The 15,620-nt window shown below is 51.0% G+C and overlaps 1 protein-coding gene across 2 annotated transcripts in view; it reads right to left on the reverse strand.

Moving 5' to 3' along the window:
* Kcnn3 (potassium calcium-activated channel subfamily N member 3) overlaps positions 1–15,620 on the reverse strand; it is a 143,169-nt gene that overhangs the window by 94,610 nt on the left and 32,939 nt on the right. For both annotated transcript variants that reach the window (XM_087897334.1, XM_087897335.1), the window contains exon 2: positions 8,192–8,287. In XM_087897334.1, the coding sequence (XP_087753460.1) occupies positions 8,192–8,287 (96 nt within the window). The remainder of the gene's footprint in view (positions 1–8,191; positions 8,288–15,620) is intronic.

Consider the following 15,620-nt stretch of genomic DNA (forward strand, 5'->3'; position numbering starts at 1 on the left):
GAGATGGGCATAAACTTGGCAGAGGAGGCTGCTGTGCAGCATGTCCTGGTCGGCTGGGTACCCTTCCAGGACTAATACCATCTGAGCTGTGGAGGACCGTAACCACATACTCCATTACAAGATGGCGCTGGCATCCGGTTTCACCGCCAGGTGAACGCACATGTGCTTGGTAGCTTACCACTGCTGTCCCTGCCTATTCCCGAGGCATCATCTGGGATAATGGGCAGCGGATCAATCCAAGAGTGACACATCTGAAGTGAGGACTGTTTCCTTTATAAGGGCTGGGTTCCCCTCGTCCTGGGTCTCCGCAATGTAAGCTTATGCTCTCTCTCTCAAGACGCATTAAAGCTTTTCTGCAGAAGGATCCTAAGTGTCCCACGTCGTGCTTGCTGGCGAGACGGTAGCGCGGGACATTGAGCCCTGGTCTCCTCTGTGCTGGTACATGGGGACTGAGCTGATACCCTCACACCAAGCCAGGCTGAGATGTCTACCCAGGGTCTTCAGATCTCAAGAACTCAAAGCTGACAATTCATCTCGTGTATGTGTGTGTGTGTGCGTGTGTGTGCGTGTGTGTGTGTGTGTAAGTTCATGTGTGTGCTCACATGCATGTGGACGAGCACTAGATTTTGAGCTTTCGGTGTTGTCTTGACACAGGATAGTCATTTTGGAAGAGGTCATCACAAATGAAAAATGCCCCCACAAGATTGGCCTGTGGTGCATTTTCTTGACTGATGACTGATGTGAGTAGCCCATCTCACAGAGGGTGGTGCCACCCCAGATGAGTAGTCCTGGATGCTGTAAAGTAGGCTGAGCAAACCAGTAAGCAGCATTCTTCCGCGGCATGGCATTAGTTCCTGCACCCAGGATCCTGCGTGAGCTCCCGCCCTGACTTCCTGGATGATGAACTACAGGCTGGATGACAAAATAAATCCTTTCCTCCACAAGTTGCTTTAGATCTTGTGTCTTAGTGGAAACCCAAGCAAAGACAGATGGTTTCCTTAGCCACTCTCCACCTTACTCTTGGAAACAGGGTCTCTCCCTGAAACCGGAGCTCATTTTGTCTAACTTTCCTGGCCAACGAGCTCTAGAGGTCCAGCCATCTACACACAGAGAGACATACACACACAGAGACACACACATGCCACATGAGGCCCCCAGATAGGCTGCAAACACACGAACCCCAGCTTCCGTATGGGTGCTGAGGACCCCAGCTCAGGTCCACACGGTTGGGGGGCAAGTCATCTCCTTAGCCCAAGTCAGCACTTGGAGTTCATCAGTCCATCAAGCAGGCCACCTTCAGGATGTCTACAGTCTATCTGCAGAAAGGATGAGCAGCCTCTAGCTCCCATGGAAGAAAGACAGAACTTCCTCCTTCTCTCTTTGGCCTCTGAATTGCTCCAGGCCAGCTCTGTCTACAATAAGCAAAGTCTCTGCTCCAAGTGACCACGGTGCCCAGCACCCCCTCCTTAGAACTCACACACCCGCTCTAGGAGACACACCCCACTCCCTCCTTCATGCCACATGGACTGTCACACACACCTCCTCCTACGGTGCTTATGACCCTGGGTCAGCCGGCTCACGGTGTGGGTCAGACACACCCGAGAGGCGGAATTAAGAGTGAATTGTGATTATTGAGTGAAGAGATGAACGAGCAGGCGCGGTGTTACAGATTCTAGGAGGGGAAAGTCACTGCTGTAGAGATGTCAGTGCAGAGCCGCCGTCATGCCTTTCCTCCCTCCCAGGGCCAGGATTTGAGTCCAGGCTGCTAAAGGAAGGGGAAGGCAAAGCGCAGGACTGCACTGTCTGCCTGTCCCCAGCTGGGAAGATGCCACGAACCTTTAGCAGAGGGACCCCAGAGAGTCTCCTGCATCACTCACGTCGGGTCTTGGCGGCAGTACATTGTGACGACCCAGGAGGCTGCTTGAATCTCCCGGACAATCATGCCGCAGTGGGTGAGCCTTTTACAGTGTGAGCTGTCCTTGACTATAATTTATGTCCTGCAATTTTAAATAAGTTCCCTGTCTTCTGGGAACCCTATTGGTATTTAATAAAAATATTCACTTTTATACACCTAGTAAATGAAAATCTCCACTTTGGGTCCCTTGTGTTCCAAATTCATAAAGTAGGAGGCTGATATCTTAGCACGATTCTTGTTTCTGTCACCTAGGGGGAACTAAAGAAGTATGTGGAGGCTTAGGTTAGGTCTTGGGGGGTCAACACTTCCAGACAGGAGCAGATAAGCACCACCCCACTGACGCTCAAGTTGCGACCGTTGGCACGTGCAGCCTCTATCCAGAGGCTTCTGATGAGCGCGCCCACAGCTGTCCGCATCCCAGCCTGAGCCAGGCACCTCCTCCCGGGCATGCCACCCTCCCCATGTGCATGCTCCTGGACCAGGCAGGAAAGCCTGGCTATTCCCTCCTCCTCCCAGTTGACTCCTTGCTCCTGGTCCATCCACAAAGGAAAACCACCTACGCTCACTGTCTGTACTCGTTCATTCCACCCCCTGACACACACTGCCATTCCCAGTGACTGCACTGACAAAGGTGTTCTTCAGCCCTGCCCCCTTTCTCCCCTCCTCACAGTCTTTAACTGTCCTTCTCAGTCTCCTATTTATCACTTGTCGAGGTTGCTCTGGGGACCCTGCCCCTCCTCTTATCTCACTGCCCCTGTACACCCATTCCTAAGTACTCGACATCATTAGCTCCCATTCCCTTGCTGGAGGCAGCTAGGGGCCCCTCCTACGCCCAGAGTAGAACCCAACACCCTTCCTACCTTGACCTCCTTCTGTGTTTTCAGTCTTAATGAATGGCACTTTGCAGCACTGAGCTATCCAAGCAATTGAGAGACTCCTCTCTCCCTGCAGAGAATGTAACCACCCTAATTGGTAACCAAGTCTGGTCGTTTCCATTTTCTCAGCATCTCTAACATATGTCCCCCTCCTGTCCGCATTCTTGTGCTTGTCCTGGTTAGGCATCACTAGCCTTCACCTGGATGCTGTAATCAGCTTCTGGCTATCTTCCTGCCTCTGAAATTGACCCTTCTAACACTTGCCAGCAACGGCAGAGAGCATGTCAAAACGTAAATATCCCTCCAGCTTGACACCTTTCACGATTACTGCTGCTGCCTACAGAACATTTCGAAACCTGCTAGCAAAACAAACGGGTGCCACCGGGCCTGCCCACCTTTCTCCGTGGAGCTGCCCTGCTGTCTTGATGCCTTCTGAATGGCCACTGCAGCTTCCACCCCAGGGCTTGTGTTTATGGTGCAACCTCTGTTTGGGACACTGTGGCAGTCTGAATAAGAGTGGCCCCCTTAGGCTCATGTATCGGAATGTTTGGTCACTAGGGACTGGCACTGTTTGAGAAGAAATAGGAGGTGTGGCCACTGGGCATGGGCTTTGAGAGACCCCTGCCTCTCTCTCCTTCTCTCCCCCCGCCCATCTTGTGCCTACAGACCAGGATGCAGTGCTCATCCACTGTTCTAGCCCCTTGTGTGCTGCCATGTTCCCCACTATGATGATACTGACCATAAACCTCTGAAACTGTAAGCAAATCCCCAATTAAACGCTTTCTCCTAGAAGCGTTGCCTTGTGTATCTTTGCAGCAGTGCAACAGTGACCAGGACAAACACTTTCTCCACCCTGTGAGCCAGGCATACCGGACTTTATCTAAGCTGCAACATTTTTTATGATGCCCAAATCTGACCTGTGCAACAGTATTTGTGTTAGGGACGGTCACTAGTCTGACTTTACAGGAAGGAAACAGAATAAAGAAGGATCAGGAACTTTCTAGAGGTTCCCATATGCCCTACCCCAAAGACTTGAGTCTGGCTTGAACACAAGCTGGTTATTATCTTACCAATGATAACCTTCTAGGACAGCACCAGACACAGTCAAAGCTGGCAACCCCTCAGCGAAGCAATGGTGGTGCCAGGGTTTCCAGTTCAGGTGGAAGAGCTCCACACAAGCTGTGTACAGAGCAACCTCACAAAAGCCCTTGCTGAATGCATAACTGAGCTGGAGGGCCAACAGAGAGCAGGGCAGGAAGGCTATCAGGAGAGCAGCCAGTTCAGGGCCTTGTGCATAAAGGCACATACCAGGGGCATCCAAAGCACAAGGACACATATACCAGGGCATCTAAAGCACAAGGACACATATACCAGGGCATCCAAAGCACAAGGACACATATACCAGGGCATCCAAAGCACAGGGGCACATATACCAGGGCATCCAAAGCACAAGGACACATATACCAGGGCATCCAAAGCACAAGGACACATATACCAGGGCATCCAAAGCACAAGAACACATATACCAGGGGCATCCAAAGCATAAGGACACATATACCAGGGCATCCAAAGCACAAGGACACATATACCAGGGCATCCAAAGCACAAGGACACATATACCAGGACACAGGAGTGAATCGTCAACAAGCCTGGCTCCCAGTACATTTCAGCAATGCCCAAAATGCATAGCTTTTGTGTTTTCTTTCCTTTTCAGAATACACTGGCTTGGGGACAAAAGGTGCCCGAGTCTTTCAATGCTCCACTCTAAAGCACCACAAGAGGCAAAGGCTGAAGCAGGGCGATGTCTTCAACACCAGAAGGGACCACGGGGCAAGCATAGCACTTTCCTTGCTGTTCCAGAGACAGGAGTGAAGCAGAAGGGGGTGTTCTAGATGCACACTGTTGCCGGTAGGTGCTCCTCTCCAAGGGGCTGTCACTCTGTCATCGTAGCATCGCAAAGCCCAGCAGATCCTGTGCTAGGCAGGTGGCCACAGAATGCGACCCTCTAAGACTAGGAGATGGGACAGCCACAGCCTCCCTGCCCTGCTCACCGCAGCAGCAGCTGGCCTGCCCTGAGGAAAGTATTTCCATTGCTCCCCTGTCACACAAGGGACAGGGATACCTAGGCTGGGGAATTTAAAACCAGGGGCCTGAGGCCCTAATGACTGAAGAAGTTTCCTGGAAACTGAGGCCCAAGCCCACAGAGCAAAATAATGATGGAATTTGTTTTAGAAACTAGAACTCTTGAATCCAGAACCTTCTATTCCAAAATGTGCTGCAGGCACGAGCTTTCTGTCAGGCACTGTATAAATTTTAGAAATGCAAATATTGATCTCATTGTCTCCGAAGTGAGGAGAAAGCCATCATTAGAAACCTGTAATTTGGCCAGGTGAGGTGGGGATGGGAACACCTCTCTTGCTGGCTCTCTGGGCCCAAGTCATTCACAGCACCGGCAGCTACAGAGAGACTGTAAAGGTAAAGACACTGGTAACGTCCCTTGGGAGTTGGTGGGCACAGCATGATGGGGGCTGGGGCACAGGAACCAAGTCCAGCCACAACAGAAGGCAAGCCGGACGCTTGCCAGCGCTGGACAGCAGTGTTAGTGACCATGCCGCTCTTCCACCTGGCAGATTCCAAGGTACAGCTAGAAACTAGAGGACAAGAGTGTGTGTGATTCTAGGGGAGCTAAGTCTCTATTTCCTGAAATCACACTGCACTCTATATCATCTGGCACCCTTAAGAATTCAGCAAAGACGGGGCAGCAAGACTTCCATCCTTTGGGTGGGAAAGCTGAGAATTTATTACTGTCCTAAGGTCCTTCAAGCTGAAGTGTCTGAGCTAAGAGTCAAAGCCACTTCTCTGGGCTGAGTGTAGGCCAGAGGCACAGTACTAGCCTGCCATGGGCATGGCCCAGAGTTCCATCCCCAGAACAACACACGGCAGCAAAAAGCTAAAACTAAAAAATAATCAGTTAAAAAAAATCAAAGCCCCCTACTTCACTTTGTTTCTCTAAAACTCTGAGTGTTGGGCTGGTAAGTGAGCTGGAGAATGTGGCTACAACCGAAACGGAGACTGCCTGTCTGCCAGCAGCGTGGCAAGCGGCACGCTGAACTAAGTCAGGAGAATAGACCTGAAGCAGGAAAGAGGACCGACCCTAAGACAGTCAGACCTTGCTCTTCCCCCGTGATGCCTGGGGCAGAAATAGGAAGTCTATATATCTGGGAGGACCACTGTGTTCTGGGAACCACCGTCTGCCCTTCCTTCCAACCTGAGTCCAACAGGGAGGACCACTGTGTGCTGGGAACCACCATCTGCCCTTCCTTCCAACCCGAGTCCAACAGGGAGGACCACTGTGTGCTGGGAACCACCATCTGCCCTTCCTTCCAACCAGAGTCCAACAGGGAGGACCACTGTGTGCTAGGAACCACCATCTGCCCTTCCTTCCAACCCGAGTCCAACAGGGAGGACCACTGTGTGCTGGGAACCACCATCTGCCCTTCCTTCCAACCCGAGTCCAACAGGGAGGACCACTGTGTGCTGGGAACCACCATCTGCCCTTCCTTCCAACCCGAGTCCAACAGGGAGGACCACTGTGTGCTGGGAACCACCATCTGCCCTTCCTTCCAACCAGAGTCCAACAGGGAGGACCACTGTGTGCTGGGAACCACCATCTGCCCTTCCTTCCAACCCGAGTCCAACAGGGAGGACCACTGTGTGCTGGGAACCACTATCTGCCCTTCCTTCCAACCCGAGTCCAACAGGGAGGACCACTGTGTGCTAGGAACCACCATCTGCCCTTCCTTCCAACCAGAGTCCAACAGGGAGGACCACTGTGTGCTGGGAACCACCATCTGCCCTTCCTTCCAACCCGAGTCCAACAGGGAGAACCACTGCGTGCTGGGAACCGCTGTCTGTCCTTCCTTCCAACCTGGGTCCAACTGAGTTTTGATTCTTCTTTTTCAAAGTCGCTTCTGTGACAGATCCCCACGTAGGCCCAGGTGATGCCTAACAATGCAGCCTCCCTGTAGATTAGAACATGAGGACCCCAGAGGTTGAAGAGCCTCAGAACCCCAGGAATGGTGGAGCCTGGGCTGAAGCCGGCACTGGAGACCCCTCTCCTGCCATGGCCCCTTGGTCTGCTTCAGTTATGCTAGTGGCTACTTTCTGAGATCTGCGAGACAGCAGTGTGGGTTTGAGTGCAGCTGCTTCACACAGTTTGACTCAGAAGGATGTTGCCTAGTGAGCCCTATACTCAGCCCTCAAAGCATAGCCCAGTCTAAGCACACAAGACTGTAAAAGCTAGAGTGCAGCCTTCCTAAGGGGTGTCCTCATGGCAGTGGCACTGAGAGTCCTGCCCAGGAGGCCTAGAGTTAAAATAACTACATCCCGTCAGCCACAGCAACTCCAGCAATTAGCCAAAGGCTGGACCTCACTTAGGGACCAGGAGGCTCCCCATGGTGCATCTGCGTCAGGACAGTGAGAAACAGAAGGACCCGCGTTTGCCAGCATTTGCTGACTGTCATTTATACATATACCCCACTTTCTTCTTCCATCTTCACGGTAGCCCAGGAAAGCTGGAATAAAGCCTCCTTGATCCAGGTGAAAGGTCACAGGGCTAGCCAAAAACATGCTGCAAGAAGAGGTCATGGCCAAGCCTCAACCCCATCTTTCTGACTCTTGAATTCTGGTTCTCATCAGTCTCTTCCTGGTGCCCAGATGTGATTCTGTCTGTATCCGTCTGACCGGAGAACTGGGGCAGTGCCCAGATTCACACACACACATGATCAGAAACATCTGTATAATTTGGACAACCTGGGTCAGCAGTGAGCAGATCAGCCTGCAAGGAAGGGGGGGGGGGCAGGGGATGACAACTCACTGTCATGAGAGGATGCCCAGGTTCACTCACTCCAGCATTACCCTCACAGTCCATGTTCAACTATCCGTCCTACATCAGCCAAGCTGGAAGAATACCCAGATGTCCAGGAAATATTTCCCAGAGTATTGAGTCATCCCAGGCAGCCAGAAACCAGAGGCATCCTCAACCACACCACACATCCATTCTATTGCCTGGAGTCTTTAGAGGTAGAATCCCCACATTCAGAAATGCAGGCTCCTTGCTGGTGTGTGTGTGTGTGTGTGTGTGTGTGTGTGTGTAGAGCACAGCTCCCAATCACAAAGCCACATACTCGCCCATGAGGCCACGTGAGAGGAAATAATGTTTCCATTGTTCTAAGGTCACAAGATAGCATCAAGATGCCCTCCTTGAGGATCCAAAGAGAAAGAGAAGAGCCAAGATCTTGGACACTATTTTGTAAAATCCCTCCAGCTGGGCTGGAGGTAGATGGGCTCAGCCCAGATCCAGGTGGGAGGATGGGCTACTACTTCAAGCGGAGGGACATACCTGGACTTCCCTTGTGTGATAGGCGATGATCAAACCAAGCAGGATGATGGTGGATAAACTGATAAGGCATTTCAGGGCCAACGAAAACATGGAATCCTGCAGGAGAGAGGGAAAGAGAGTTAGGGGTCCAGGCAAGAAGTAGGTCATGGGGTGTAACAGCAAACAGCGGGGCCGAGGAAGGAGAATCCTTAGTCCCTCCTGGGAGCAGGGTAGAGCAGGAAGTTAGCCTGAGCCTGGGCTGCCCCTTCTGAGCCTTTGCTTTTGATAAAAAAAAAACATTCTTGCACTCCAAGAACAACCCCAGTAGGCACAGTGTTTCATGTCTGTGATGCCTGGCTAGATTATGGTTACTGGTGAGTTGCATTATTTGACTCCATGCTCATAAGTCTTATGAATGTAATTCCTTTTTTGCCATTGTTATACGGTTTGGGTATCTATACCATGTCAGCTCATGTTTCTATCTTAACATAAACCAGAAGATTCACATCCCTAGTCATGGAGAGCTCTGTTAGGAATGAATCAGAATGCCCTGGTAGCTTCTCTGTCCCCTGACTTCAGCCAAGGGCAGGAGAGGAAGGACAAGGGCAGCAGAAGAACGACCGGGTGGCTGAGGGGCCAGCAAAGGAACAGAAAGGGGTCCTGGGCAGGGGAAGGTTTTGGTGGCCTGCTGGTCAGGACAGAGGACACTCCCTGCAGCTTCTGCCAAGGTGGCTCTGAGAGTCTGTAGTCTGTGCATTAGCTCTCGGGCTGTCTGGTGGGTCCAGAGCCTGCCCCAGCTACTCAGAGATGCGTGACCATCAAGGTGCCCACACCAGCCTGGCTTGGTAAGTGTTGGCTGCCACTAGTTTTGCTCCTGGCAGTCAGAGCATATAGCTGAGACTATTCCTGAGTAGTCAAGTCTGGAAGAAGAGCTACCTCCACATAGCCATGAGCAACAAGCACCACTCTATGGTCCTGAGAGCTGGGGAGACCAAAGAAACAATGGTAATAATGTACAATTTCTGCATACTCCAGCTTTATAGCAACTACGTGACCAGAGGCATAAATGGCTTAAGCTGGAGTTCAAAGCCAGAGCCTCCGACCCCCAGGCCATTGCCCTGTGCTGACTCTGCCAGGAAGTAGGGATGCTCGTGAAAACTCCCTGACACAGATCTAAATGGCCGATTAACACAAGAGACCAAAATGTAATTAGGTAAGAGAGACAAACTCTACTATTCTATATAGAGTAACTATGGTTATAACTACCTGTGGTACATTGCAAATAACTAGAGAAGGCCAAACATTCTTACCACACAGAACTGCACAAGGTTTGAGGGGATGATCCAGTCACCACATACATGCATGTTTCAAAGTCTGTAACAAAACTCCCATAGAAATATACACATACTATGTTTCAGCTAAGATTTTTAAGATAACAATAGAAGCATCTCAACAGCAACATAAGGTTAATTGCCTGGTGATACTTATAGCAGAGCTGAGATTAGGGGAGGGAGAAATCACTGGCAGAGGTGGAAAGTGTTTGGACCTGCAGAGCAAGGTTCTGTGGTTCAATATGGCCACAGTAGTTAAGAGGACCAGGACCAACAGATGCCCATGTGGATGCTCTCAGCCACCCCCTGTGCACAGACATAGGATGGGAGCTGCTCTCTCTGGTGTGTCCATCAATCTCATCTCCCATTTCCTTGATATAATCATTGAGGCCCATTTAATGTCAGGTACTAATTAGCCCCAGAGCTATAAGGAAGAACTAGTGAAATAGCTCACTGGTTCATTCATTCATACTTGGTTTTTGTGTGTTTGTACTGCCTGTTGCAGGGTGCACATGCGGCAAGCAGCCATGTGCATGCGCGAGAGCACTCACGTGGAAGCCAGAGGACAACTTTTGGAAGTCTGTTCTCTCCTTTCACTTTCATGGAAAGCCCAGGAATTGAACCCAGGTCATCAAGATTGTGTGGCAACTGCTTTTGCCTGTAAAGCCATCCCTGAGAGCCTGTTTTGTTTTCTAAGACAAGGTTCAGGTATGTAAACTTTCATCTTCCTGCCTCAGCATCCCAAGTTCTTATTCATTTGTGTTTTCACAACAGTTTCAACCAGTTCTTGCTTGCTGAGTACCTGCTAGACACCCCAGAGCGTGGTCCATGCTGGGGGCACACAGAGAGGGCCCCGCCCACGGGAAGTTTTCAGACTGTCTTCTTGCGTAAACTCTCACTTAGTTGAACTATATGTCCCCACTGTAGAGAAACGTGGCCAAGCTGGGGGTGTAGCTTAGAGGTTCAGAGCGCTAACCGCACAAAGCAGAGGTCTGGATGCTGTCCCCAGTGCTGGCCTACTTAGCATCTCCTGGGTACTTCAGAGAGAAGAGCAGCCTGGACCTCTGTCTTGAGCCCGTGGGTATAGGGGTGTCTCGGGGAGTCCTGGTGCTCTGCTGATGCAGCGTGAGCACCAGGAGAAACAGAGCCAATTCTGACCTTCCAGAAGGTTCGAGCTGTGAAACCCTCCTTGATGCTGATCCCAGACCCAGCTGGGGCTGAAGACAAAGCTGGAGGCACCGGGACACTCGGGTTGTTGTGGGACATGATGAATTTCCCTACAGGAAGGAGCTGGGACAGCGTATCATGCTCTCCAGCCAGAAGTGACCATAAGGTCCTTGTCAAAGTGGTCCAGAGCATGTGGCCAGCATCACGCCTACCCCAGGAAGGCCTGTGATCAGTGGCACCCTTCCCGCCTCTAATTCATCTTCTTGGCAAAAAACTAGCTAACGTCAGAATCTGTGCCTATTTCCATCATTTTGGGGGGAAGAGGTAAAGGGACAGAGGCCAGACGCTGTCTCCTCTCCTTTAAGCATCTTCCATTTCTCCCGAAAGTCACAGCTTTTCCATTAAAAGGCGGTTCCCACCTGCTCAGAGGTTTGGACTGCAGCGGCCTGCGGGGCCAGTGGCAGCCTGTGGGGAGCTAGGGCTGTGCACTGGACTGACAGAGACCCCAGAGACTTTACAGACAGCCTTGAGATCTCATCACACGTCAATAAAAGAAAAACATTAACTCATTTTCTAATGCCTATAAAATATGTCAAAAAAGTCTAGCTCAATCTGGAACATTTTCTATTTGCTAAAATGTTGAATTATCATCTTTTCCAGTTGAACTTTAGTGAAGCTTGAAATTGATGTGACTCTTCGGATGACACCAATGACACAGGGTTGACTAATTAGTCGCAAAACACCACATGGTGGGGCACCTGTCACACCCGCTGTGCCCTAACACACTCCATCTGGGGCCTTAAAATTGACTCATTGGCCGTGAGGAGTCCTGCGGTCAACTAGTCAACCCTTCTCCCCTATGTCTGAGAACTTTTTAACAACAAAGAAATCCCAACATGCAGATACACAGGGTACATTCCATTGTTGGGGGAATTTTTATATATAAAGACTTTACTTTTATTTTTAAAATATGAATGTAAGAGGGGTACATGTGAGGGCAGCACCCACAGAGTCCGGAAAAGGGAGTCAGACTCCCCGGGTTAGAGTTACAGGCACTTACAACCTCCCAATGTGGGTGCGAGGAGCCACAGGGCCAACTCTCCAGCACTTGTTTCAAAATCCATCAGGTCCCTACAGGTTCAAGGATATTCAAGTGGTTGGACCGTCTGAGCAGCTAGTAACGGAGGCTAGTACGGCCGTGAAAACAGAGAGCATCGGAAGTCCCGGAGAGAGAGACGCTGGGACAGACTGGTAGCTGGAAAGTTTTGAGCCTCAAACTGCATTTGGAGCATATTTCTGATTATTTTTCAATTTTTCCATGTAGAAAAAAAGGTTGTAAAAATACCAATATTCTGTATCATAGACTGTTTTCTTCTCTCAAATTATTAGTAATGGGAAGATAGCATTTTGTAATTGAAAAGTTTATTTTTCAAAATCTGAGCCCTGGACCGCCAGGAAGAAGCTTCTGCGCAAGGAAAGATGCAGCTTTACTTGAGGCATGCCTTCTGCACTGGTGGCTGCAGGAGCAGGTGAGCCTCAAGTGCATCCCCGGCATGGGGACGAAGGTCTAAGCTTCCTCTGGGTTTCGAAAGCTCATTTCATGTACTCATGACCATTTCCTAGTGCCATGCTTGAAGAGTGACCATTCTCAGCTTGAGCAGATTACACACTTAGGCCAGGTGGGCACTTGGACCCCTTAATCACTTGGGCTGGGCTTACGCACGCACGCATGCACACCCGCTTCAGGCAGCTTTATTGCTTCACTGATTGGCAATCTATCTAACCCACATGTTAACACCTTTGTGCTGTGTGAGCCCATCACCTGTTTGATGCTCTGAGTAAACAAGCATTTAAGGAATACTTTATTTACAGCTAATCTTCAATGAGCCCTGATCACTTGCTTCCTTGGAACTGACCCAACACACATTTGATCCCTGATAAATCTCCTGTCACCATTTCACTATAAAACACCGAGAACTGGAGAGTCCGCAAAGTGACGTTTTCAAGGTCATGCAGCTCACTCAGACTTTAGCTATCTGCCAGATTTCTCTGTGTCCCACACTTCCCCTGCCCTTCAGTGTCCTCGGGACTGTGTGAGACAGTATGTCCTGTTACCTCAGTGAAGCCTTGGGCTGCACAAGAGACTTCTGGCTGGGCAGGGAATCAAGACACATTCCTGGAGATGTTCCCACCATGTGGTCCTGTTCCACTCCTGGACACAAACTAGCCCTTCACAGGTCTGTAATTTTTCCATTGATAATAATCTGGACTAACGTCCTGCTACTACCGGTACCTGCCGCTCTTTTGCAGACAAGGAAAACTGAGGCTCCAAAGAGCCGTATTTGTCCAAGGGAAAGCCAGCCAATGGCCAAGGCAGGTTTGAGGGGGTCAGGCTGCCACTCAGACCCACCTTCCTTCCAGCTTTGAGCCCGAAGCATGGGCCCCACTGGCCTCCATGTTCAAGGAGCAGCTTCTCAGGGCTGCTGCGTCCCTTCCTGGGGTTGTGCACAAGGTGATGAAGTGGTCCCCAGGCCTCTGAGCCTGCATGATAAATTGCTCTCCTGGCCTGCCTTGCAGCTTCCAGAGACAGGCCAGAATTGTAATGATTACAGTAGATCTCCCCAGAGACTTTGAAGTTTTTAATGTGTTTGATTATTTGGAACATTGCGGGTGAGGGCAGAAAATGATGCAGACAGTCATGTAGGGGCCCTGAACCTAAGTGAAAGGTAAGCTTCCCCACCAGAGGCCATGCAGGCTCCTTTCCCCAGCCAAGTTAATAAGCTCCAAGGGTGTGCATGCGAGCACGCAGCACATGCACATGGCCCATTCATGACTCTGTCGCTGCTTAGCAGCCCCCAAGGGACGGAGGTGATAACATCCAGAACCTGTATTTCCCGAATTAAGGGCTGATGTGCCTTCCTGACATCACCTCGCTTTGTGCATTCGACTTGGGAAATAATTGAGTTAGAATCTTTCCTGTTTAATAAGGTCAACCTTTGCTTCAATTTCATGGAGAGGCTCCAAGACTGATTGATATTCAGCACTGGCTTCGTACTGGAGCTCTGTAATGGTTGTCCTAATTAGACACTCTTGCTAATTAATGCTATGCAGATTAAGCCAGGCCTTCCTTCCCTGTCCTGCCCGTCCCCCCTCCCCACTCCTGCCAGGGAAGTCAGCATTCTTGGCTGCTGATCTCCAGGGAGACCCTGCTTCTCTCCTCTACCTGGGCCTGTCATTCTGCACCTAGCCTAGCCTTCCTTCCCCTGCTTACTTCCCCTTCCCTCCCCTTCCCCTGCCTTCCTTCCCTGCCTGCCTTTCCCTTCCTTCCTTCTCCTCCCTTCCTTCTCCTGCTTTCTTCCCTCTTCCTTCCTCCCCTTGTTTCCTTCCCCTGCTTTCCTTCCCCTTCTTCCTTCCCCTGCTTCCTTTCCCTGCCCCTTCCTCCTCACTTTGGCTTCTGAACTTCCACCGTCTTGCCAGATCAGACCTTAGCTAGCCTTCCTCCCAGGTGTACCCGTCTGAGGTCATCTGGGTCATAAGGTCACCTGAGGTCATGCTGGCATGGCCAGCATCCTCAGCATGGTGTCCCATCTCATTGTAGGTACTCACGGTCCAGAACGGAGTCATGGAAAGCCTCGGCCCACTCTAACCTATTGTTAGTGTGGGGCTAATAATGTTTTTATTGTCTCTTTCTATAACTCAGAACCTGACAGCCAAAGGTTAGAATTCAAGTCATGTCTCTGAGACACATCCACTCTAATAGTGGGCTTCCAGGTTCTTCTTGGGGCCTTATCCTCCCAAGGTCTCCAGTCCCTCCTCTTCTCTCACTTCACACACATAAGAAATAGTTATTTTTCCACATTTTTAAAGTCAAACACACTTCCTCTTATCACACAGAGCAGAGAAGGTGACTTGGTCTCCACCGCAGGCTCCACCATCAGCACCTTGTCCTCTCAGCACTTCAGAGACACCCAGCTACATGCCCCTTCACTCAGGCAGCCATATGGCTGAGCCTTTGCCCTGCCCAGGCTCTGGGCTGAGCTCTGCAGAACACTGGGGTCCCTCCACCACCACCCCACTGTACTGACGGAATCCTGTCCCATCAGCACCCTGACCTCCATAGCCGAACTACATCCTTCTGGACAGGCGCCCTCAGCGCTCGACCCGCACACAGCCAAATACCAGAAAAGAGAGGAACAATGGACAGACAGGGCCTGGAGGACAAAGAGGGCAGAGATGGTCAAAGTGGACAGGAATCTCCAACTGAGAGAAGACCTGGTCCCTTTGGGCTGTACTCATCAAGGGGTGACCGGGACCAGAGGAGGCGACACTCATCTGAGAGCCCCTGAATCCTGAGTGTGAGCTGTAGCCTTGCAGAGGAGGCAACACTCATCTGAGAGCCCCTGAATCCTGAGTGTGAGCTGTAGCCTTGCAGAGGAGGCAACACTCATCTGAGAGCCCCTGCGTCCTGAGTGTGAGCTGTAGCCTTGCAGCCTCACCCACTGGCAGAGGCTTTCGAGGGCTCCTGGGTCTAAGCCTCAGACACCTTTCCCGCAACCCTTCGTGCAAGGTCCTCGTAGATGCTTCAACCTTACAGTGACCACACATGTGACTCTTCTTCCCTTCATGTGGCGCTTCTGTTCTGGAGTGTGTCTGAGGTACAGTGCCCTGGCAGAAGGCCTCCAGGGAGCCACTCTGTCCCCTCAGCCCGGGGCTCAGCAGGACCGTTATGTGCAGGCTGTACCACCTTCTCTGCTTCCAGTCTCACCCACCCCCTCTCAGCTGGGAGCATTACCTGCCTGAGACCTGTTCTTGCCCATGCTCTCTCCGAGGCTGCACACACAAGCTGGGGGTCACCTGACAAGACCTGACCTGTTAGTGTTGCTCATCCTAGCCAGAACGCCAGTCACCGAGGGTATATCTTAACACTAAATTCCTTCCTACGTCCTCACAGG

Source organism: Myodes glareolus, chromosome 17 (assembly GCF_982192425.1).
Source record: "Myodes glareolus chromosome 17, mMyoGla1.1, whole genome shotgun sequence".
Taxonomy (NCBI): domain Eukaryota; kingdom Metazoa; phylum Chordata; class Mammalia; order Rodentia; family Cricetidae; genus Myodes; species Myodes glareolus.